At 43.9% G+C, this 25,808-nt stretch overlaps 1 protein-coding gene and 1 pseudogene across 2 annotated transcripts; both read right to left on the reverse strand.

Moving 5' to 3' along the window:
- Positions 1 to 3,525: 3,525 nt before the first annotated feature.
- PPP2R1A (protein phosphatase 2 scaffold subunit Aalpha) lies at positions 3,526 to 24,338 on the reverse strand. Its single transcript, XM_080908987.1, has 15 exons — positions 24,187 to 24,338; positions 18,352 to 18,442; positions 14,819 to 14,919; positions 13,539 to 13,771; positions 12,696 to 12,843; positions 12,430 to 12,585; positions 10,774 to 10,888; positions 10,598 to 10,668; positions 10,108 to 10,242; positions 8,546 to 8,719; positions 8,177 to 8,237; positions 7,534 to 7,688; positions 6,599 to 6,741; positions 4,105 to 4,196; positions 3,526 to 3,980 (listed from the first exon to the last, which is right to left on the reverse strand). Exons 1-15 carry the CDS (start codon positions 24,262 to 24,264, stop codon positions 3,964 to 3,966), a joined length of 1,770 nt encoding a protein of 589 aa, XP_080765113.1. The 5' UTR covers positions 24,265 to 24,338; the 3' UTR covers positions 3,526 to 3,963.
- On the reverse strand, positions 17,387 to 17,781 carry LOC308414027 (signal peptidase complex subunit 1-like; annotated as a pseudogene). The gene has a single exon. The product of its transcript is annotated as a signal peptidase complex subunit 1-like (transcript).
- Positions 24,339 to 25,808: the final 1,470 nt, after the last annotated feature.

A 25,808-nucleotide genomic window follows, 5' to 3' on the forward strand; every position in this document is an offset into this window, starting at 1 on the left:
AGCAAGTTCCTTGCACATTTTCTTCCTCTTGTGACCTTTCTTCAAAATATCTCAATATTCTTGGGGCTGCAGAGATGGTTTGGCAGTAAAGACAGTGTCTGTTGTTGGAGAGGATCTGGATTTGGTTTCCAGCACTAACATGACAGCTCATAAACATGTAACTCCTGTTCCAGAGGATCAGCATGTTCTCACCTTTACAGGTATCAGGCACATAAATAGTGCACAGATAAAGTACTTACATACAAAAAATTAAAATTCCAAAGCAATAACTCATTATTCAGACATAATTGATATTAGATTACATAATAAAATTTTACAAAACAAAAGCTAAAGCAAAATTTGTTTAGTGCCACAAATTTAGGAGACAAGAATGTCCACGGACAAACCTGCATATCAAACTACCTCATTTGAAGAACACACTTTATTGTCAGGGAGGCTGATGATGGTGCTTGGTTAAACCTCAGCCAGTTTCAAATGCATGGTTGAGTCTTCAACAAGCTGAAATTTATACTTAATCTCTCACTAGTTATTATAATTAAGGTAAAAACATGCTTGTATCACAGACCATGATAAATGAAAAAGTATGACTCGTCTATAGATGTGTGTATCAGAAATATACCAACTGAGAATATTTGTGACCAGGAAAAACTGGGCTTCAGGTGATTTGTGCCTGAATTCCAATCTTTCCCATTCAATCTCATGTTCAGTGTAGAAAATAAGATGGTGGCTAGTGAGGTGGTTGTGGGGATAATTTTTATGACTATGCTTGAAGTTCTTGGAAATTCCTTTCTCATTTACCTTTTTACTGTATAGTGTACAGGCTGAAGCCCACAGATCTAACTCTGACGAATTTTATTACATTTTTTTACACTTTTATGTAAAGAGGTACCCCAAACAATGGCAGTCTTTGGATTGAAGGTTTATTTTGGTGACTTTGTTTGCAAACTGCTTTTCTATCTCCAGACAGGGCAGGGGCGGTTCTTTTGGAAGCATCTGCTTTCTGAGCAGTTTCCATGCCATCAACATGAATCCACTACCGCCTGGAGGACACTGATTAAAGTGCCACGCATACATAGTCTCATCTATACCTGATCTGGGTCCTCTTCTTCGTTATATTGTTATAAACATGATTGGGAAACGGCAATAGAAATGCAGATGAGATGCATCACACTTCCCAAGCGGACCCACTCAGGATCGAGAGAATGACAATTGTTTTTGAGACAGGGTCCCACTATGTAGCCCTGAGATCCATCTGCCTGAGCATCATACTAAATGGTACCTGGCTTGATGTTTCAACAGAGTAAAAGGATCCCAAATTAATGTGCTTTTGTCTGTGATGTAACCATAGGGTGCCTTGCGAGAAAGTGGAAGTGACACTGGAGTAGAGTGGGAAGAAGTAAACGCGGGAGAAAATCCCTCATCCCCAGATAACTCCCAGACATAAATTGACCTGGACCTTCCTGGTGAGGATCCACACCACACTGGTGCATTCTGCAGAGGTATACACCCTGCTTTACTACAGGACAAGCAGGGCCTGATGGAGGCTGTTTTCTCATCTGTGACAGAGGGATCTGGTTTACTTCCATCTTGACAAAGGGAAGCAGACCGATCTGTGAGCACAGCATCATGTGCCAGCACGTCCCACCTTGAGGTCTTCATCCCCAGTGCCATCTGCAGCTCACACGTCAGAGGCAGATCATTTATGGAAGATGAAAATACTTTGAACCTAGTGCTACTCTGGGACCCAACTCACTAGTCATAGGTACCTTCACACTCCCCATCTGCATCGAGGTTTCTTGAGTCCAAGCTGTTAAAAAGCTAGAGAAAAGATACTGGCCATATCCAGAAAGATAAAAGTTCTGTGGGTGTGTACTATGAATGGTGCTATGAAACTGGCCAAGCATACCCTACGTAGATGTGGAGCCTGAGGCCTACAGGACAAGGTGTGATGGCTGAGCTTTCCATGGTATCTGGTTCTCGGAGCCAGATCCCGGATGAAGGTGCCACAGAAGGCTTGACTTTCTGAACAGTGAAGCTTCACCTATGCCTAACACAACCTTCACTGGTGGGTATCTCTTAAGGATATGTAAGCTGCTGCTTCTGTCACCAGAGTACTGGGCCTAAACCTGCAACCCCCCACTAAACCTTTCATAATTTCCACCTCCTGGCCAGGGTGGCCTCCTCCTCATCCAGCCCATCCCAAGGATCAGCCAACTACAGGTTTGATCCTCATGTCTACATGTCCAGACAAGTGGACACTTCATCTCTGAACCTCATGTCCCCTGCCTTTAAAGTCAATACCAAGAAAGGAAAACTGGATGAGAGTGCTTAAGGCAGAGCATGTTACTTAAGAGTCCCTGCAGACTCTTAGGGTCGGGACTTGAAGATTTAGCCATGGTTTAGACCTAGCACTCCTGCACTACTAACAAGCCTGCAGAGAGTGCTATCAAGGGAACAGGGAATGTGTCCTTCCCCTTCTACAGACTGGATTAATGCCAGACTGAGTGTTCAGTTCTCATCCATTCTGGTGCACACTACATTGTTGGAGGATATAATTAGTCTGCTTTACCACAGGCCCCTCAAGGAACATGAGGACAGACACACAATTCCTGCCTCCAGCTGAGACACTTATCTCAGGTCACTCTCATGAGACTGTCCTTGGTAGGCACTGTATCTCAAAGTCCCTTGTTTCTTTTTCAGGGGCTGTTGGCCTCTTACCTACAGAGTCCAGCAGTCTTGGCAGGGACAGAATGACATGATACCTGCTCCTAGGACAGGGCTAGCAGGTGTGGACCTCCACAAGTGTCAACTGTTGCTATGGGAATGAGGTATATTATATATGTGTTATATAATATATATTATATATAATAATGTACATATTTTCATGTTCCTACAAGGAATGTCTGTTAATGTTAATGACTCCATGATAATCAGAGACCACCTGAGTCTGGGAGGCAAAGGTGTACCTAATGTCTCAGCAAAATGGTAAACACTGGGACCTTCAGGATAGTTAAGGCTATGGAAAAGAACTCAAGAAACATTAGATTGAAAACATATAATTTCTTAACTATGTAAAAGCAATATAAATTGTAGAAGGGGCTTCTCAGATATAAAGGAACAGATGCATCTGCACTATGAGCCAGCTTGTCAGAAGAATAGCAAGGAAGGAGATAAGAGACTTAGGGAGTGGTAATCAAAAGGGCTCTAACCAAATCTGGTAGGCAAGTTTGGCCTACAGAGATACATATAGATTCACCAGCCTAAGTGACTGCACAGCAAGTGGGGAGCTTCACACTCACAGGTGCCATCCCAGTTTATGCTGTACAAACCCGAGAACTCGGCTCTGCTGGTGCCTGAAAACCGGAACTGCATCCCAGGACATTGCCCTGAGCAGTCACTGGATACACTGCTGTGTCTCCTGTTGCATTCTTGCTGGACCCAAGTCCTCACTCTTCTGATTAGAGTACAGAGAAAAAGCCACAAGGCAGTGGTCTTTCCTCCATTCTGATTACTAAGACTAGAAGATCAAGTATCTCTACATCTTTATTTCTCCATGTAAAGAGTAGGGAAAGGAATAAAATAAAAATGGCACAATTGACACAAAAAAACCATGGTTAGGGTTAGGAAAGGGTGGTGGTTAAGTAGATGGGAAAGGGATCCCCATTACAGCAGCAAAAAGCCAGTGACCTAGGATGCTCCAATCTCTTCCAATATGGGCAGTAACAACCAGTCCTTTTCAGGCTGCTGTGCTGCCCAACTTGTACTGCCCCAGCCTCTTGGGATGTGGACAGAGAAGTCTTCCCAGGCTACAGAGAGGAGGAACCGAACCGTGCTGGGGGAGGGGCCTGGGATCAGACCATGCACAGGGAGCGACAGTCATTTGCCCCCACCGCATCCCTAAGGGGGTGACTCTGGGGGTTGGAGGGCGGACACCAGAGGCCGGCAATGCTTCTTCTTCCAGCATCAGGCAAGAGAGAGAACTGGGGAAACAAGAACAAGAGGCCTTAGAACCAACCACACTGCTGAGTGCTGCCCCATTTCTAGGAGCCCTCACACTGTGTAATCCACCCTTCTGCAAGAGGCTCTACATTCCTAGGCTCTTACCAGTCAGAGCCTCCTGGGCAAAGTACTTGACATCCACATCCTGGTCCTGGGTCAGCTTCTCCAAGATGGGCTTGACTTCACTCTGTAGGGTGCTGGAAAGTGAGGGGAAAAGAAGACAGTGAGCTGAGCTAGAGTGGGTGAGTGTCCACAGGTAGGAAGAGGGCTACCGTGTAGATAAGTATCAAAATAGAAACACACCAAATCATAAGGCAGAATATAGATCAAGGACACACACAAGCATATGCACGACTAATCTTTGATCCCTTGGTATGGAATCAAAAAGTTAAACAAGGAAAGCTCTTGGGTAGCACAGGAGGTAAATAAGTTTGAGAAAGTCAAGCCCACAGATATTGAGGCTGAACAAACAGAGTCCTTTAGCAACTGAGGCATTGTATGCCTAGTATATGCAAAGATACATAACTCTAGATTCTTCCCCAGATAAGCCAAGACTAGAAGACAGGGCCAGTAAATGGGTATGGCAAGAAGATCAAAGGCTTCTTAGTTTTGAGGGACTCTTTATGTAAGGAGACAGAGGAATCTGCCTATCCTCCAACAAAGGCAGATTTTAGAGAGAAAGGCTGTGGAGGCATCAAATGTTGGCAGACAGCTCCACTACCTCCATTTCTATTACTTAGAGTTGTTTTGCTTTTGTTGTTTGCTTGCTTGCTTTGCTTGTTAGTTTTTGGTAAGCAGGTCTTACTTTGTAAGTCTTTGTGATCTCAAGCTATGCACCCCACACTGGCCTACAATTCTTTACCCTCTTGCATCAACCACCAGAGTGCTGGGAATACAGGCAGCTGTGTACCCAGATATTCATTCTCCCTGCCCCTCAGGCAGTGTGTGTGTGTGTGTGTGTGTGTGTGTGTGAGAGAGAGAGAGAGAGAGAGAGAGAGAGAGAGAGAGAGAGAGAGAGAGAGCCTGAGACTTCAGAAGTACGCAGGCTATGAGGTCAGTACAGGTTCACTCACGAGCAACTAGTACTCTTGACCACTGAGCATATTAATTCCATATTAATTATTTTAAACTCAATATAAATGACTCATTTTCTGGGTCTAGCTTCTCCCTCAATATGGTGTTAAGACATCATCCACAATTATCTATGTTGCTGCTTAAAACAGACATCTATCTCAGAACTGAGTGCTATAGACTGTAAATAAGCCACAACATGCTCTGTACCAGCATTGGGTGATTCTCTCTTATGACTATTATATATAAGGCCACCACATTTTCAAGGGGTGGAGGAAACTCATCTGTTTAAAAGCTAAAGGGCTGGCTCAGTGTCTACATCTGGATAACTGCATCCTTCCAGTTAAAATGTTCAGCTTTCTAAACTACCAGCAGTACCAGTTTCCAATAGCACGATGTTCAGCAGAGTATTTAAGCTATAACCTGTGCTGTCCTGACAGCCTTTACTGCTGAGCACCTAGTCACTGAGCATGTAAATATGCTACTTTTAAATGAACACAAAAGCACGGGTTTCCTCATTCTCATATTTTCACATATACCATATTGACTACCTCCCTCCCTCCCCTCTCTCTACCCTACTTGCACCTCTCAGCTTCCCATACTCCCACTTGAATATTATATATTCATATTATATATATAAACATTATATATATATATATAATATTTTTTTCCTCTGTCTCCTTCCCATGTGTATCATAGGAATGTTTTATCTTCCTAAATGTAGGATATTAGAGGAGTTCTTTATACAGAAACATCTCCACACTTCAGGTTAGCCTTCTGAAATCTTCCTTTCACATCTTAACAGACAAAAAGACACTCTTGTACATTTTCTACATGTTTTATTTATCATCTTGGTTCTAGCTCAAAAACTATTTTGTTTATGCAGAGGCAGAAATTTTGTCTGGGTTTATGTGGGCATCCAACTGACCCATCCATTTTTAGAAGACAGACCTTTGTCCATCAAGCTGGAATGGTACCTACAGTTCCACACACAGGAGTTTTTTGCATGCTCTAGAGAATGTTCCAGTGAGAAAGAAATATCCTGTCCCTGTGGTCCTTTCTGCTCTTTCTCATTTATGTGTCAGGTAGACCTGGGCTGCACAGCTATGTTCTTTAGGATGCATGGGCTAGCCAAGCACTCTGCATCTCCAGGCTAGTTCCTACTAAAACTCTGCTGATATATAACGATCTCATATTAAACATAAGTTAAGGGCATGAAGACTACATATTTCCCAAAGCTTCCTGGGGCAGTGTTTAATAGTTTCATTAGAAATGTTAAGCATGTTTCATTATATGTATTTTTAGATAAAAACACGACATAAAAATTGGCTAATTTTATTTCTATTAATCTCCTGTTTTTATATAACTATCACCCTCTTTTCCATTCTATTCTGGGGAAATTAATTCTTACTCTAAAACAGAGACTTTATGGAGAAAAAAACAGGCAAGGGTCACAAAGCATGAAGAAATCATACCCAGGGCTCCATTTTTAAACATTTTAAGATGTTTTAGAACCCCCAGATCTCACCTGTTATCAAGAATGGGTCCGATCTTCTGTAATGACTTAGCCACATTGAAGCGGACATTGGCGACTGGGTCCCCAGCCATACGAAGAACTGTGGGCAGCATGTGCTTGGTGGTGATATCCTGCCCACAGACCTCAGACAACACCTGAAGACCAGTGAATGGCAGAAGAATGATCATGTAAGGCTCACTACTAAGCCCCCGTGTATCTTTTTTCCAAATATGATACCTGGGTCATCCTCAGGACCCAGGAGTAGCATGGAAGGATCTTGGTCTAGAAGTATCATTCTGGGGAGAGTTAACCTTGTTGCAGTTCCAAAATCATCTCTTCATGGGGATGTTTCAGACACCATTTGAGAGGTCTAGAATCCTAACCCCTGAAATACCTCCTTCACAGAGGAGACTCAAAATTGTACCAGAGGAAATAAGCAAAATGTTTACTTAAAATTGTTTCTAACCCATCCTTTCGCTAAACAGTATAAATAAAATGCTACTAAAAACTAGTAAGTATATTCTGATACAGAGTCACAATTGTTCTATGTCTTCTATTATTACATTATTCTTTACAGCCTACCTAACACCAACATAAATCTCAGAAGGTGAGAAAACCAAAGTACAAACTGGTTAGGTCCTATGATGTGTGACACAAACACATGTGCTCTCCTTCCTAACCAGTAGAGGTGCATGGATTATGAGGCTGCTGCTCTCATATAGAAACACTCCAATCTTGAATCTCTCACCATGCAATCTTAGCCCTGTAGTGGCCGAATCAAATACTGCAGATTCAAATGGGAGCCCAAGTCCTCAGAGACTCATCCCTAGCACCAAGTCATGTTTCTACTCCCAAGCCAAACATCTGGGTAGACAAAGGGCATTCCTCCACCTTCATATCAGCAGCACTCCCATTCCCTGGGACCTACAGGCAGTTGGGGTGCTCACATTGATGCAGAAGAGTGTAGTCATACGGTGCAGGTAGTTAGGGTCTCCAGACATGGCTAAGACCTTGGGGATGATAGTGGCATGGGCCCATTCCTTCCCGAACTTCTCCACTAGCTTTTTAAGGTTGCTGGTGGCAGCCTCACGAATAGCGTAGACTGCAATGGGGACAGAGCAAGGGAGGTGATTCAAGGTGAAAGATTGACCAGGAAGGCGTTAACAGCTACACACACATGAGCAAATTCAGCAAAACAGAAAAGAGCACTTGCTATGCTTTACCCAGTTTCTCTTTCTCATGCAGCACCTTCTGGCCACCCACAGAGGCAGGAACCACCTGCCTCATTATTCAGAAGGTTCTTGCTCATAAAAATTACACTTCAAAATATTTAATGAATACTAGCTAAAACTTCCTAGTAGAGAAAACAGTAACTTTAAAAATTTTTTAACCACATAATAGAAAACAAGGAACATGCTTCACAAGGGCGGAAAGGTCATGGTTCAGCAGACAAAATAAACCCACAACCTCAATCCCAATCTACTTGCTCTATGGTTTCTAACACATAAGCACTGACAGCAGGAGAATGTCCTAGCTCATCTACCTGTCTTTGGGGCTAACCCATCCTGCTGTGTTGCTGGGGGAACTTACCATGATCCACTAGCCAGGCCATACACAAAGAGTTAAGTTTCTCATCAAAAAATTCCACACCCTGCAGGGAAAAATAATTGGTAAGGGCTTGAGGCAGTGAGAGGAAGGATGAAAGGGAGGCCGGGTCCCAGATAATCACACAAGTCTCAATCCCACTGAGCTGCTAGTGTTCTTGCTCTGACTGAGACCCATTCATTTGCTATGAACCTAGTTCCAGAGAAGAGTACACCCTCCATGGGCAGACGTCACTGCCTACAAGGGGCAGCTTCAAGTCCCTTGTTACAGCAACATAGCCCTGGTACTGGGGCTATAACTATAACCCTACACCCTTATTACTTCAGGGCCAGCAAAACCTGGGTCTTCACTCACAAGCTGTCCAGCCAGCAGAGGCATGTATTCAATGATGGCCAGCCGCACTCGCCACTTGGCATCTTCGGCTAGTTCCACGATGGCAGGAAGCAGGGACTGAGAGAGCTGCCGGATGCCAATCACCTCATTTACACAATCCAGGTTGGAAATGATGTTCAGCCGCACCTCGGGACACTTGAAAAGAAAAGAGCGAGGTTGAGAGAACAAATGAAGAGAGAAAGAAATAGGCAAGAGCTCCTTTCTGGGAACTGTCCCATAACACAAAATATCCACCTAGTCTCAAGAGTAGCTGAGGCTCTGCAAAGTGAAATGGGAGCCACTTGATAAACTGAAAGAAGTATCTAGTTTCTGGAATGAATATGTTGGGCTTATTCTCTCTCTACCATTCTCATTTCTTCTCACTGTAATGGAGCCCCAGACCTTGGGACAGATCTGACAAATCTCCGAGGCAGCTGAATACAGGTATTAACTCTATGTATGTATCCATTCACACTCATTCCATAGGGCAGGGACATGTATGGGAACACATGTATGGATTTGGGTCGCATTGGCCATGAAAAGCAACTTCTTTGGAAAACTCAAAACACAGATCCAAGAGCCTTTTGCCCCTGTTGTGGTGCTAGAGCCAAAATCCAAAGCTGTGAATGTTAAGACCTCTCAACTAAGTTCACACACCTATGAAGAATGACTTCTTGAATAGAAATGGCATATGAGGCATCTTTGAACCAGCCTGGGAAAGGGGGCAAATCTGCATGCACCATCATAGAATTAGCCACTGTGTAATCTCTATCAAAGCGCTCACTAAAGAATGCCAGTGAGTATCACGCTAGTCTGGCTGCTCAGGACCTCTGGCCATCTCTCTTATCTCTCCCTAACACTGGCTATACTTTCCTAATCTATAGTTACAGCCCTTGCCTACAGATTTAAATCCAATTCCATAAACTGTTACTACAGTGACCTCTTTTTGTTCTCTACAGTCTGGGTCACTTGCACAGGTATGATGACCAGACAGGCTATGGCCAGTGGAGCATGTAGAAGATACAAGCTAGAGCCATTTCAATGGGACCTTCCTTTGGCCAGGAGACAAATTACAGCTGTGGCTTCAGACCAAGAAAGCCAGGCCAGCAAGGTTAATCTCTCTCAACAGGACCAGTTGGAATGATGTGAGAGGAATAACCATAACTTATTGATTAGTAAGTTCAAGTCACTGTATTCTAGTGTCTACAGCACTTGAAGCTTCAAACCATGGCCCACCTCTCCCAGTACCTACAGTTTCTGAGTGAAAGTATGGGACAATTTATCCATCTGTTCTTCTCTACTGGCACACTCTGTAGGTCCCTAAGGATCACCACTGTCTTGGTCTTTGTTCAAGTACTTAACACTCAAAAAATGGATGAGTGCAAAACTAAGGGCACATGAAGCAATGCCCTACAAAATGAGCGAACAAGCAGACATTTATGCCTGTCATCAACTCAGCAAATCAGGGAATGTGGAGTGTGGGGCCAAAATTTTATACTCTTGAAAAATGTGACTGACTTCGGAAACGTTCCTGCCACTCTTACCTCATCCTTCAGCTGAGCCAAGAACAGGGGCAAGAGGTGTTCAATGGTATTGTCTTTGCCCAGAATAGGAGAGAGGCCCATGATGACTGAAGCTAGTGCTGACTTGACATGCTGGTTGGCATCTGACACGAGCTCCTTCGGAAAAGGAAGAGTTAACCAAGGTCAGAAATCCACTTTAATGGCAACTGGCCCCACAGACACACGGGGCATCTCAGGGCTGCACTGCACTAATTATCAACAAGGAATTACTTGTTATGTGAATCCAGACCCTAGGCCACTGCTCCATTCCCCAAAGCTCTGTGGATAAAGGACTCTGCTCTCTGAGCAGTAAGCATCGCCCTCAGATTTTGCCTACAGCCCAATCCATGACTGTTAAACGGGTACTGCATCCCAAAAGGACAACAAACTTCGCCTGGATATGATTGTACCTAAAGCCAAATCTTCACCCATCTCTATCGGTCTCAAATCCTACCATCAAACACTCTATTACCTTGATGCAGGGCAAGATCTGGGTCATGATCACATTCTCCCGGCAGTCAGCTGAGAGATTTTCACAGAACTCTGTGGGCAGGAACAGTAAGGTACTGGTGAGACTTGATGCTCTGGGCCCGTTTCTGCCTCTTAAGAATCCACCCATCTAGTTGTGTTCTGGTTGCCAGCACCAACCTTTGACCTTGTGGGAGGCTGCGGCCCTCACCTCGGCCTCACAGTCTTTCATCAGGTTCTGGAAAGCAGGCACTAGATCTGTCTTGGTGATCTCAGGCCCCACTGCTTTCTGGAGCTGCACACAAAGAGAAAAGGAGCAGAACTGAAGAGTTTGGCAGCCACTTAGTGCTGAAGATGCAAAAATGTAGACAAAACACCAGAATGAGGTTAGGACACAGCAGAAGGGACATAGTCCCAGCACGAAGACACAACCAACCAGTGAAGCTGTCACCTCAATGATCACTTCTTCAGAAATAAATGAGGGTTACAGGAATTCTCCATTTATTGTTCATCCTGATTTCATCTAACATGAAAATATGTAAACATACTTGTAGTTTACTAAGCCAGCTATATAAGAAGTTGGTATCATTTTTGCAATTAAAATGATTAAGAACAGTGAAGAGAAAAAAAAAAAAAAAAAAAAAAAAAACCAAAACCAAAACACATGCCAGTAACAAGGATGCAGAAGAAGGATGTAGGTGAGTCTGCTTCAACCTGTTGTTGGAAGAACAGTTGGGTGCAGGATGACTCTACCACTAAAAGTATAAAGAAGTAAGTATCTTGTAGAGCTTTACATTGTATTTATGAACGTTTGCTGTGTGCTGTGAACAAGACTATTATTTCCATACCCCATAAGGCCTGTCCTCCAAGGCAGTGGAAGCCTGCTCCCTTGCAGATTAGAGGCCTGACTTGCCTTAACTGTGGTACAAAGTCTCACAGGCACACATACTTCTACATGGCCAGGTCTTAAACAACTTTACTAGACCCAGGAATACACAATAGTTAGGGCCGAGTCTTCCAGCAGACACCAGAAAACTAGCCACCACAATGAGGAGCTCTTGTCCATGACTTCTGCCCCGTTGCTCGCTGAATCTCAGCATCCAGACATGAATGCATCCTCCGTCCTCTGCAGAGCCCTGTCTCTGTTCCGACATACTTCTTACCTGACTGCCACTACCTCATTCTCATAACCAGTTAGAGCACCACATCCTCTTCTCACTGCCATCAAGCACACAGAACAACTCACAACACACGTCATTAGAACTAATTCTTAAAAATGATCTTTTCATATGTATTTGAGTACACTGCTGCTCTCTTCAGACACAAAAAGAGGGCATGGTATCACATTGCAGATGGCTGTGAGCCAACAAGTAGTTGCTGGGAATTAAATTCAGAACCTCTGGAAGAGCAATTAGTGTTCCTAACCATTCAGTCATCTTTCCAGCCCCCTTCAGCACTTTCTATTGAGGCTGACTTTTAGCCTGGTCCTTGAGGGTCAGAAATATGTGCAAATATCTGACTCTAGAATCTCTACTTACCTGTCCGTGATCTGACTAGCTTGTGGTTGCTGACAACTATCACTAGGGCTGTGTCTTTCTTAGGGAAGTTCTGAGTCTAGGAAAATGCTTTCATGAAGTTGGAACTTGGCTTCAGAATCATTCTCATCACAGCACTGATTAGAATCACATCCAGGACAGGCTCTCGGAGATCATCAGGTTGCCCATTAAGACTCAGGACTATGCTGTCCTTAAAAAAAGCATGTGGGCTCCTACATGTTGCTCCTTCCTTCCCCCAGATAGCCTCAGTGTCCCCACCTGTGAGACTATGTCACCTTACCTCTGTGAATTTGTCAGCCACCATGTAGCGAACACGCCAAGACTTGTCCTCAGCAGCCTGTCTCAAGGTGGGCATCACTAAGGCCTCCAGGTCCTCCTGAGGGAGAAGCTGGGCAATATTCACACATGCCTCTACTGCCAGCAGCCGCACCGAGTCCTGGGGAAAATACAGGGTGGGTAGAGAAGCAGAGAGAGGCCCACTGAGCCTTAAGGATACAACCCTTCCTAAGCTAGTAAGGGCATAGTGAGAGCTGGTGACTGACTTACCTGCTCGTCAGAGGCCAGGTTAGAGAACATGGGAATGATCTCACTCTTGACATTGTCCAGCTCCAGTACCTTGGCAAATTCCCCCAGCTTGGAGGCAGCGGCCCGCCGCACCATGGGGGTGTCGTCTGAGCACAGGTTCCGGAAGTACCTGGGATTGGATTGAGGCCCAGACTTATAATCCTAGAAAGCCCTTACAGCTGGTGTCACAGCACGGCAGAACACTGCTGGGTCTGCAATAAATTCTGGTGCTGACAATGGTGACTTTATACAACTCATGACTTCTTTGTCATCTCAGCTATATAAATGGACCAATGGCAATAGCAAGACCTCACAAAGCTGACCTGAGGTCTCAGTCAAAGAGTACGAAACTGATGACTGTTAACGTGCCAGTGACTCGTCTTCCACTCAGGAACAAGTTCCTCATTAAGAGATACACAGAAGACTAATGCAGACATGCAACATGTGCATATATATGGCTATAAGTCAGTAGTATGAAGTAACAACTCAGAATCTTTGGCTTAATAGGTCCGAGCAACAAGGCAGTTCAGCAAATGAGGGGCCTAAACCACGGGGCAGGCTACAGATAATACCAGACACTGTTTGTTGTATTATACTCTGTTCCAAGCCCACATGTCTAACTAATGGCAAGAATAATTTGCATGAAGGCAGACCCGGCAAATTCACCCGAGGTATGATGCCCAGTGATCACTGTGGAGTACAAGCCTCTTTGAGAACTGAGGGAATAGGGAGACGTCAAGGACATTAGACATTAGGTCCTGGGAAGACCTAAAGGGGCTGAGGCTTAGAGGAAGGTTAGGTAAGGTGATGGGAATGAGAACTCACTGTCGAAGTTCTGCCTTCACGGCACTGGATACTCGGGGGTAACAAACTGAGAAGAGACCACAGGCTGAGGTGCGGGAGGTGAACCAGTCTCCACCCGCCAGCCGCTTCACGAGAGGTACAAAGTGAGCCTCTAGATCGGAAGGTGAGTGCTCATGAGAGATAGCCCGCAAGGATTCTACTGCCTTGTCTCGCACTACTGTCTCTTCCACTGTGGCCAGTGACTCAAGGGGTGGCTGTGATGAAAACATAAGGTTAGATGCCAGTGTTTTCCTTACTGTTTCAGCTGTGGAACCCCACCTCATGGCCTGACCATAAACTCCTCTGATTTCCCCACCCCCATCCTCATGATACCAAGCTTTCTACAGGAGGCTGGTGTGTGTGTGTGTGTGTGTGTGTGTGTGTGTGTGTGTGTGTGTGTGTGTGTATGTAGCTCTCAATGGATAATAAACATTAAGGGCTCCAATACCCATGAACTAGGTTTCAGGCAAGGCCACTGTATTATTCACCTTTTTATTACTGCTTCTATATGAGTCTGTAAAACAGTCTTTTGATACCTGTCTTCATTAATCAAAGAGCAGGTATCCAAAGTATACAGGTTATGCAGTTTGCCTAAGCTGCTAATAGCCAAGATGTAAAAGATCCATCCCTTGGCTCTCCTTCACTACATAGCAGGTTCTGTCAAGATCAGATTCTGTCTGTGTTGCCAGCCTTCACTCAACAGTATGGTAAAGCTTGGGACAATCAAACAATCTAGACAATCGATTTACTAGCTAGGAGTCCCTGTTGAGATGGTTTTACCTACTGGTATTTTAGGTGGTTCATCCATCAAGTGAGCCTTCCAATCCAAACTGGTAGATGACACATCTTACCCACCCATGGCAACCACCCAAACTGAACACTCACTGTAGGCCAAGTGCTGTTTGCAGGCATCTAAGTCAGTTATCAGAGGGGGCTTCAGTGGCCTCCAATTTCCACAGGCAGACAGAAAGGTCTGCACTCTTAAAGTCACACCAATAAATAATAGAATCTTGCTTGACCCAAACTCAGAGTCCTACAGGTGGAGTGCCACCAAGCCTAGTGTGGTCAGGTATGCAGAATGGATGGCAACTATAGATTAAATGACACTACTGACCTGAGTTAAAGTTAGATCCAAAGGTGACCAATTCTGAAGTAATATCCAACCTTCCTAAATCCTCTACTTCTTGGTGACCATAGGAAGAACCATTGTTCTAACCCCAAGGTGAAGAAGAACATTAAGAGACTTCAAAACTTTCACTCACCAGCAGACAGTGCACATACTCAGGTCCTCCCACCAAAGTGGTGAAGGTTCCCAGCTGTTCAGCCAAAGCCAAGAGGACCTCATCTTCATCATAAATGGTGTCTGTGGGACAAAGACCAAGTCCATTAAAAACTTAAGCCAAACCAATAACTCAGCTTCCTCATTGTCAGCACTCCCAACCTGCCATTCCTCATCATCCTCTACTGGTGAGCTGAGTAGGCCAAGCCCCATACCTGCCCTTTTCTCACCATGGTAGGTGTGAGATGGTGACTGAGTAGAACAAGTACTCTAACCCCAATTTTGGCTTCCTCTCAACAAGGACAAAGACCACATGAATGCAGCACAGGATGTTTAGTGGAACTTTAAATATGCAGGAGCTCACTTTCAGAAACTAGTCTTCAGCCAGGAAATTCTAGTCTACAATTTTGGGATTGGTTCAGCTACTGCTTCCTGCAGATTCCAGAAGCCCCTAGACTAGGTCAGACCCTTTTCCTGAGTTTACTCCTTCCCCCTACTACCATGTTTACCAAGTACCCTAATCAGGAGCTTTGATCAAAAGACTAGATCTGATGTGTTCCTGCTCCTCACAGCCAGAATGGTATGTGAATGAATGAAGTGACAGGGAAACTAAGTGCACTGCCCTAACTCAAAGGCCTCTCTCTCAAGCCCCGCCTCTACAGAGGGAAACACTGACCTCTGGAGGAATGTACAGCATTTTAGCCTTCTCTACCGTGGACTTGCCATGATGAAGCCAAGCAGAACAGCCTCTGGAGAAATTTGGACAAAGGCTACTGGTACTCAACTTCACACTTCCAGATTCAAGAACAGCAAAAACACAGCTGTTGAACATGTCCAGTCTGGGGTCTTTGTCTCTAGAAAACTAAGTTTGTTGATTTTCCCTCAGGAAACTTAGCTGAGGAGCTGGAGGGATGGCTCAGAGGTTATGAACACTGACTGCTCTTCCAGAGGTCCTGAGTTCAATCCCCAGCAACCACATGGTGACTCACAACCATCTGTAATGGGATCTGATGCCCTCTTCCGGTGTGTCTGAAGAGAGTGACAGGGTATACCCATACATAAAATAAGTAAATCTTTAAAAGAGTATATTAAAAGTAGCTGAATGTTCTATAGATATGAGCTCAGAGACCTTCATGCTTGCCGAAAAACTATCACTGTTCTGGAAATATGTCTGCCCCTGCTGTTCTAAACAGTATCTGAGCTCAGAGTAGAAGAAATCTGACATTATTTAGAATCCAAGAGCTCAAAAATAAATCTGCTTGAATCACAGTTCCTCTTAGATCTTTGGTTGCCTACACTTCCAGGCTCCCAAAGTTCTTTTCTGGATTAAAAAAAAATACTATTTTCAAGTAATACACCTGGCTAGTATATTCCTACTAACTTAGTGAACTGATATAGTAACTCACACACACCATATGATTTCTGATATTACAATCCAAGGAAAACAGCAAACCCAGCCTAAACCCGGGCCTCCTGACTACAGGGGTTTTGTTCTCAGGCACGACTTCGCAGCATCTCGCTTCCCTTTACACACTTTGTAAACACATTGTTTCTGCATCTCACTCCTATGTACTTCAGCACCATACCCACGTACAACACTAAAGCCCAGAGGTTCCATGAGGTACAGAATGCCAGTAAAAGGCCGTAAGTGGCTCTCCTGATGTCCCTAATCCTGATAACCTTTTCACTCCAGCTTCATTAACTAGTCCTTTACATTGATTATTCTCAGTTGCACAACTCAGTCCCCTCAGAATCACACACATACACTTCCTATAAACAGCCTTTAGAGAAGGGTTGGCGCATGGGGAGGGGGCATTCTCAGGTTCCTAGCAGGACAAGACTACAGCAGCTCATTTCAAACCCAGGTCTTTTCTTCCTGCATCAATTTTTCGTGGAACGTAACTGTTCTACACAACATTCTGCTACCCTGTCTCAGAAGCCTAAAGCTTTTGAGTATCTCTTACAATTCAAAGGAAGACACTTGACTTGGTACCATATGCTAATGTCAGATGCTGTGTGCAGTCACACCTTGTCATTGTGTGGTATGTGACAAGGCACTGAATCTTCCCAGCTTCAGCTGCCAAATACACCTTGGCCTATCACTTACTTTTTCTAGGTCATCCACTTCTGTCTGTGACAGCACTTAGATTCTTTAGTTCCAACAGTAGGAGTAACATGAGAATAATGTCAGCAGACATCTGGCAAGGTGGCCCACACTGTACTAAGTGATGTGCACCTTCATACAATGGACTCGGTAAGAGCTAATCGAGCTCACTTACCCCACACCTTGCCCTGCCACCAACCTTCACAGGAGCCTTAGTCTTGATTTAAGTTACAGAATCATGATTGTCTTACTCACGAACCCTCTGAAGGGTGATGTGAAATACTTGTTTTTTTAGGAGTTATGAAGTGTTTATGCATTAGGTACATACCTGAAAGAACCTTTGCATACGTGTATCTCCTGTTCTCCATAACAAGCTTATGAAGAAATGGTATAAAATACTTGTAACTTAAAATACATTTGGATTAGAAATGAAGCCAGGACGACTAGATCTCCACACAGCTGTACTTTAAGAACGTAGGTGGTTTAAGTTCATGTTTTGGTTATGAAAGCAATTCACCTAATCTTACAGAAAACAAAAGCAGGTGCTGAATCGTGAAAGTCCCAATCAGTTATTTTTAGCATGCTCTTAATTTTTCTGTCCCCTGATCTCTTGTCTTCTGTGCCCAAGTCTTGAACAGGTAACCATATCAGGGGATGCTAGCGGTAGATAGGCCACGGAGGATGTGTCAGCAAACACGAGAAAGCAAATCCCACCATAATCATGTAGACAGTCCACAGAACTGTTCTGCCATGTACCTGTAGATAAACCCAACTATTGCAGAAAAAAGAATAATTCCCTGAAACATCTGTTCAGTTCGCTTCTGCCCCTTGTAATCCAGCATGGTTGCTGAGAACAATACTGACAATGAAACGAGGGCAGCTGGTTAGAGTATGGCTTTCGGAGTGCAATACCAAAAGCCAGATGTGAAGTATCTTGTCCAAGTCATACCACAGGAAGTCAGGAAAGATGTAAAATCGGACTCCAATTCTGCTGACTATGGAACCCGATATGAAACCTCTTAGTCACATCCAAACAGAAAAACCTAATGGAAATTAGTCACTTCTCTTTCTATGCCTCAGTGACATGGGCAGCTGGCATCTGACAGCTATGTAGTAAAAGTTAATGATTATTGCTCTTTAATGCCCAAATCAATAACAAAGAGTGGATCTTCATTCTAGAGATGAAGAAAAAAAGATTTACTAAACTTATCTAAAGTCACCACTAACAACTGAAGCTGTGACTCAAGCTAGGTCTTATTGCTTTGTGTCCAGGTCACTCCCTTAGAGGACTACACTTAGGCCACAGTGGCACAGGGAACGCTCACAACGTATCAGCCTACAGTGAGGAATGCTGCTCACTAGCAAGAAACACCCAACTGTCCTCCCTACATCTGGGCCCCACCAATGCTTACCTGTAAGGAAGGGCAGGAGCTCACTTCTGGTCCGTTCAACCCCAAGGGCCAAGGCAATGGTGGAGAGTTTCTTGATACTATTGAGACGAAGCTAATGAAAAGATAAAGAGAGGTAGGAAATTAGAGATTTTGCAACCAAAGGAGTTCCATAGCTCTGTAACCATTAGGACAATCCCTGGAAAACTTGCTCAGTGATCAACAGTAGATAGTAAAATCCAACTAATCAATTCTGTATTCCTAGAAGAAATTCTTAACATTAGCAATGGAAGACAGAACTTCCCTTGAACTTTCCAAATTTAGACTAAAACTGAACTCTAGTCCCCTAACCCTTCCTCTTTGCTCCACTGCCCCACTACTACAGATAACACGTTGGGAGGAGGTGGCAGGAAAGCAGAAAGACCGTAAGTTCAAGGCCATCCTTGACTCCATACAAAGTCACAGGCCAGCCTCAGCTTTAAGAGAACCTGTCTCAAGAAACAAACCAACAACCCAGGACTGGTGGCTTACATTAGCAACAAGAACTAACAATCTAACATTACCTTAAGAATACAACAGGGCTACAGGGTGAGACCCTGTCCTGAAAAACAAGAATTAAACAGCTGTGCATAGTGGTGCACCCCTGTGATCTGAGCACTCAGATGACTGGGACAGAAAGAACCTTGAGTTTGAAACCAGCTTGAACTACATACATAGCAAGACCACATCAAACCACCACCCCCTTACTGCTGCTCCTATAAGCAACACGAATTAAGGTGACTATAAGTAGAAAGACGACTGTCAGAAGAAGGGGAACAGTAGGAGTGGCCAGGGACAGAGAGGATCATGATTAAAATACATCATAGATGCAGAAACATTTCATAATGAAACCCCTATTATATATAATTAATATGACAATAAAAAGGTATATACTCAATTTCCATGTAAACATGTTTTGCTTACTGTTTCTTTTTCTTTTCTTACTTTTCTTCCCTTTTAAACACACAAGATCTGTTTAATGTAAAGAACAGAGTAATAAGCCTGGAGACTTAACAAAATCTCTAAAGTTGCTTTTTGAACCCTCAGAAAAGGAAAGTACAAAGTATTTGTCTTGTGGTTCTTTTGTACAGTGTTTAAGCATTGATTTCTACTTATTTTGGACCTGGTCACATACATAAAAGATGGAGAATTTAAGTTCTCCTATAAAAGATTATGAATAATGCTGCCCAGAAGCAACATAACTTCTGTTGTTACTGGAGTCAAAATATAAGGGCTAGTTTGCTTTTCTTTCTTTCTTTCTTTCTTTCTTTCTTTCTTTCTTTTTTTTTTTTTTTGATGTCTCTTTTACAACTTTATTTAAAAAAGAGAAATACATGTACAGATTTTTAAAGGCATTTTGGCATAAAACTATATGAATATATTTTTGTCAGTACTTGATTTTTTTTAAAGGTTTGATAGTATGCATTGAAATCTTACTAGTTACCATAAGCATAAAGTACATGTAAAACAAAACGTAACATGGAAATAGTCAAAGTTTTCTTGATGTGTATAGATTAGATATAATGATTTTTAAATACCAAAGATTGCCACAAGGCTATCTTCTTAGTTCTTGAGTTAGTAATGATTTAAGGTCTAGGTGTACCCCACTCTGAGTGAGGGCAATACACTTGTTGTTTTTCCCCCCCTACAGCCTGAGGCTTCCACCTTTTGGCCTTTCTTTTTTTGAGCTTCATATGATCTGTGACTTGTTTCTTGGGTATTCTGAGTTTTCTGGGGCTAGTATCCAATTATCAGTGACTACACTGATTACTGTTTCTGGCTTGTAGCTTCCCCCTCACATAGATAATAACAGCCAGAATTTCTCTTGCCAAAAGCCAATCACAGAAAGCCCTATCCTCCCCATACCTTACTTTCCTGTATTAGCCAAAAATGATGTATCCTGATTGTAAGCTATAAATACCATTTCAGAATGGCTTCTGTCACATACCCTAGAGGAATGAATGCTGCAGTGGCCAAGAATGAAGAAAACCTTTCTGTTTCCCCCACCCAGGCAATTACCAAACAGGGTTTGTGGGAACTTAGATTTACAGCCAGCTGGTAAAGAAGCACAGGACCTAGGGCGAACAACTGGAATCTGAAGGAACATTTTTAGGAATAAGACCTCAACTATGGGATCTCTCATTCTCTATAGTACAGAACACTGGCTGGTAGGGGATGGTGCACAATGGAATGCTTGTTTGCCAGTAGGAAAATCATGCACCTTTTAGGATCACAGAGCTCTCTCAACTGTGGGTGAGAGCAGAGGGCAAACAGTCTGTTCTTTCAACCACTACATGTGAGAGACACATACCAGTCCTTACACCTTGTTCTTGTGAATGTGAAAAAAGATCTTTGCTAGTAGTGAGGGTGAGGAGGACTCCATTCTCCATTCAAAGTTCGTCCTAGACTCTACGAGCATCTTTATACATAAAAGAAATGGAGAAGCCAATTTGCAGAAGGTATGATCATGTGAAACGGAGGAAGAGATTGGGGTAGCATATCCACAAGACAAAGAACATAAAAAAATTGCCAACTGTTCCTTGAAGTTAAGAGAGACATATGGGGCAGACCTCCCTTGGAACCTCAGAGGACCCAAGATGGCTGACACCTTGATTTCTGATTTTTGGTGTTTTGGACAGTGAGAGGATACATTTGCTGTTTTAACCCACCCTGTTTGTGGTGATTCAATACAACAGCCATAGCAAACACTGTCTGCCTGTAAGTATTACATACCAGGTTCATATTTGATTGTGTCGACCCTATCAATGTATGTGTGACCATACCTCCCTATTACACAAAACTGAGGTTCAGAAAAGAGACACTTAGCTAGTACAACCCTGACAGATGATTGTGACAACCTCCCTGTCAGTTTGTTTTTTTTCCACAGGGTGCTTTTTTCTACCTAGCTCCATAACTGTGTCAAAATATGAGATCCAGTTAGCCTGCAGGTGCTCAGTGAACTGTTGAGTACCCAGAAAATCTTGATCTTTAAATTTTTGGTAAATGTTCTTAGCCTCACAGGCCAGTCTCTGAATCAACCAACTTGTGCTCACAGCACAAGAGCTGTGATGGGAAGAAACCATTATGCAAACAAACTAACACGGCTTTTACTCAAGGAAAACTTTACTTGCAAAAGCTGGCTGTGGATGGTTATGGTACTGAGGCTGTATTTTGCTGACATCTGTACGACTTTGTCAACATCCTTGCCTCAATTGTTGACATGCTTGTTCTCCTCTCCCAGCTAGAATATGGGAAATGCATGGGCCAGGTCGACAACAGGTGGGCAGTGAGCAGCAGACCTAAGGACAATGGATGGTATCAAGGAACAACCACATTTCCATTCATAATCTTCATGCCAGTAATAACAGCATGCATTGTCTACAGATCTTTGTTCCCTATGTGCTTGGGTAGATATTTGCACTCTGCTCTGAGGTTTTCTACAAAAACCATATATTAACAGGTTTTCTGTTGAAAAGCAGTGGATTCCCAAGCAGAACTTAAGCCGTCTGATTATCCACATGGTCATTGTGGAAATACGTCTAGAAACTGGGGTCCTGAACACCAGGAAGATGGCACTGTGAATGTTGGAGTAAAGTGGCTGAAAGCTGTTGCCTAATTCAAGGCTTTGCTGTCATGAAGTCATCTTCACCCAGCAAGATCTGAGAGACTTCTGATCTCCAGAAATGTAATAAAACTTTATGCTGTTTAGATTAAATTTATGGTAACTTGTTCCAGAACCCTGATAAAACTGGCACACTGAGCTAAGCTAAGCAACTTCCTTATTGTCTTTGAGTCGGCGTTTCAGTCAACAGCTTCCCTCAACCTTAGCACTAAAATCTTCTTTTTTAAGTGGGACATTTTTGTTTCTATCCAAGGTTGTCTTATATACTGCAATCATGTTTAACAGCATACATGACTTCAACCTACTAAAAGCAGCAACAATTTCCCAACTGTGACAACCAAACCATCCCTAGACATTACTAAACATCCTTGGGGGGAAAAAAAAACAGAACTATAGCCAATGTGCATGTGCGTGCACACACATACACACCCTCTTTCTAGAATCATCTCCAACTTTTTAAACTTTACATCCTGAAAGGAGCCTCCCTCAACTGGCCTAATTCCTCATTCAACTACCTAGATTTTACACTCTGCCCACAATCTAATGACTCCTTCCACAAACAGGTACTGTCTCAAATTTCAACAAGATTATACCCTACATTTCCTATTTTCTCCTTAATATTTTCCATAGTCAGCATAATACCTATTTATCTGTCTCAACTTACTAAAAGGTAAATTCCTTTAAGGCAAGTTTTGTTCTTTTGCCCCTAGTCGTCCACAAGTATCTAGAACACCACTCTGGAGAAAGACCCAACAAACATTTGCTTTTGCACTATTTCAACATTGACAGGTTTCATGTTTCTTACATGTGGTAATATGCAGATTTAGCTCTGTTTACCTATTTCACACCTGCCTTTGTAGAGCAATCAGACGGTTTCTTTGTTGATACAATGTCACTATGTAGACCACACTAGGCTTGACACTGTGTTTACCTCCTGAGTGATGGGATTACTAGCATGCACCATCATACCAGGCTCTGGTCTCTTTTATGACCCCAAAAACATTCCTCATTCTTTGCATGTGTTTACAGAGCACAGGCACATAAATTCATACAGTATGCTCAAAGTCAATTGTTCCCATTTAACAGAAGAGAAGCACAGACTGCCTGAGTCAATTTGCAAAAAGTGCAAGACCCAGGAGTACAAATTCAGCCTGGTCGACAATGGAACCAGAGTCAGACAAAAATACGGAAGACTTAGAGGATAGGTCCAGGCTCAGGAAGTTGACCGAGTGCAGCGTGAACAATTCTATATAAAAGGAAAAGTAGAAGGCCGTGGAATAGTACCACAATAGCCATACCCCAAATAATAGCTAACATTTATGGTACCTTTACAAACAGCCAGTTTTATTCTACTACTTTTCCTCAGCCACCGAGGGAAGCCAGGGCTATTATTAGATGGTATTTGTAGAAAACAGAAGCCAGGGGCAATGAAATAATGAGTACACAAGGTCACCCTCAGGTAAGAGGATGCGGCCTTGAGGTCTGACCTCTTTTTTCAAACCCACAGCAGTCCGACTCAGGGGCCCTGGCTCTTTCTTCTCCCCTGAACCAGAACCATCAGCTCGCTTGGCAGGTCAGCCTGGGATAATGTTGGAGAACAGGTGGGTCTGTGCACGTGACCTATCCCAGATACGGGTGGTTAAATCTCTGGAGAGGCTATTTTCATGGCCTCCGTCCTCCTTCAGGAGAAATACCCCAAAATGCAAGGCGGAAGTCGGTAAAGAATGGATAGGAGTCCGGTATCAATCCCCACTCATTCCAGTAAAAACAAACGAACAAACAACACTAAAAGCAATGGTAACTCTACCCTGGTCGCCAGGACCCCTAAAGGCTTCCCCTACTCTGCGGGTCACGCGCATCGGTCGATTCCCTACAGGGAGCCATTCGGAGTCGGCCGCCAATCACCGACTGGCAGGCGGCAGCAGGACCGCCACCCTATCTCGGGCTGCTCAGGCCCAGATCCCGGACTGCCGCGCGCACTCAGGTGGGACCCTCAAGGCTTGCCCTCCGCTTGCCGGGCACCCAATGAAAGCTGCCATCTCATCGAACCTTGCCATCAAGAAAGATAAGATCTGAATTCTGATTGGTCGCCAGTGCTTTCCGCCACTCCCGGAGAACCCAGTGCCATCGCTCCCGCATTCCGCTAAGAACCCAGTCCCCGATTACCCCCACACACTCTAACGGAAGAATCCGCGCACCTGAACGTCCTCATTGCGGAGTTCATCTATAAGCACCGCAATCGGGTAGAGCGAATCGTCGCCGTCGGCAGCTGCCATCTTGGCTCCCTGGCGTTTCTATGAGGCAGCAGCGAGCTCCGGGCAGAATCCGGACTCCAGCCGGGCGGCGCCAGGGAAAGGACGCAAAGCGGACGTGGGGGCGCCCGAGCCGCGCTGCAGGGGCTGTCCCGCCGCCCTTGCTGCACAAGCTCGCATCTGTTTGGTCTGAACCAAGCAAGTCCCGCCTACCTCTTATTCATCATTGGACGGACAAATCAGATGTTTTTCCGCAGGACGAGCGGAAGCGGATGTGAAGTATCTTAGTGTCCAAGATTGTCCCCACCTACGTTGCTGCTAGCAACCACGGGAACAAGCAGGTCTAACTACCAATGAGAATCGAGGGTGGGAGATGGCTAAGATGGCCCCTAGGGGGAGTCGAGGAGTAGACGCCGGAGTTTTGGGAACTGCGTGACGTAATGAAGGACATGCTCGTATGGTTGTGTTTCTGCGGCTCTTTTATTGGTCTCTGTAGAGAAGGGATTCCTAAGAAGGAAGATTTGCTTTGCTCAATTTCTAGTATGCGGTTCTGGGGCTAGTGGTACCACGTTCAAGGCTTTCTTAGGCTCCCTACCCTCCTACCCTGAAGAAATAGAGCGGCCAGAGCGAGTCTTACTTTATCCTGCCAGGATGCTTCTAGGTAGCTAGTAAGAAATGAACGAGGTCGAAAGTATCTGAGGATGAACCTCTGCCTCAAAATGAGCTTGGGCGCCAAACCCTGTGACCCTCTTACAAGGCTAATATAAAAGTATAATCCTTTTTTCTTAAGATTGAAAATATGAAAGGGAATAAGGTGGATATAGCAGGGTTGTTAAAACGTATTAAGATTCTTATTTTTATACTTGATTTTTTTAAACTACCCTCGCTTTTACCCTCCATCATCTTCCCCTTATCTCCATCCCTCCCTTCCCCTCTTCCCCCTTCCTCTCTAATCAGAGAGAATTAAGAAGAAAACACCCTCACAGAGAATGGAAACAAAGGAAAAAAAACAAAAACACCCTCACTGAGAGTGTGTGTTCCTAATCAGTGTGACATATTTGAGTATCTTGTATCTCTGGCCCTGAATGGGAAACACTTGGTCTTGTGATAAAGAACAAAAGGCTTAGCCACGGGTGAAAGTGCACCTTCTTTCAGTCCGGAAGCAAAAACTGGTTATCTTTGTAAAACTGACATCATCTTGGTCTACATAGTGACCTCCAGGCCAGTTGGAGCTATATGGCATAACCCTCAAAAGAGCCCGATTATCCCATAACAGTTAACCCAAATGGTCTCTATGTTCTAGAAACTTGAGTTTATACTCTACCTCACTATGGAGTTTGGCACATTGTTTGAGTGTATTTTCTTTATAAACTCTCTGGCCATTCTTCAGTTTCTTCCCTTATTCTATATGAGCTGTTTCTTCTCTTACCATACTTTATGTGTTTCATCTGAAATCAACAGAAAACAGGAACTGGGGGAAACTCGGGGGGGGGGGGGGTGTGGAGAGGTGCTCCAAACAGTGCCTTCTTGGACACTTTTTTAATTTGACAGATCTTTATGGAAAAAAC

The sequence above is a fragment of the Micromys minutus genome, assembly GCF_963924665.1.
Source record: "Micromys minutus genome assembly, chromosome: 32".
Taxonomy (NCBI): Eukaryota; Metazoa; Chordata; class Mammalia; order Rodentia; family Muridae; genus Micromys; species Micromys minutus.

Coding starts and splice junctions, on each gene's coding strand:
- PPP2R1A (XM_080908987.1), bottom strand. CDS start 24,264: ATGGCAGCTGCCGACGGCGACGATTCGCTCTACCCGATTGCGGTGCTT. Junction 10,889..12,429: donor TGGCTGACAAATTCACAGAG/GTAAGGTGACAT, acceptor CTTTGTGTGCAG/CTCCAGAAAGCAGTGGGGCC. Junction 8,238..8,545: donor CTCTGCTGGCTGGACAGCTT/GTGAGTGAAGAC, acceptor TTTTCCCTGCAG/GGTGTGGAATTTTTTGATGA.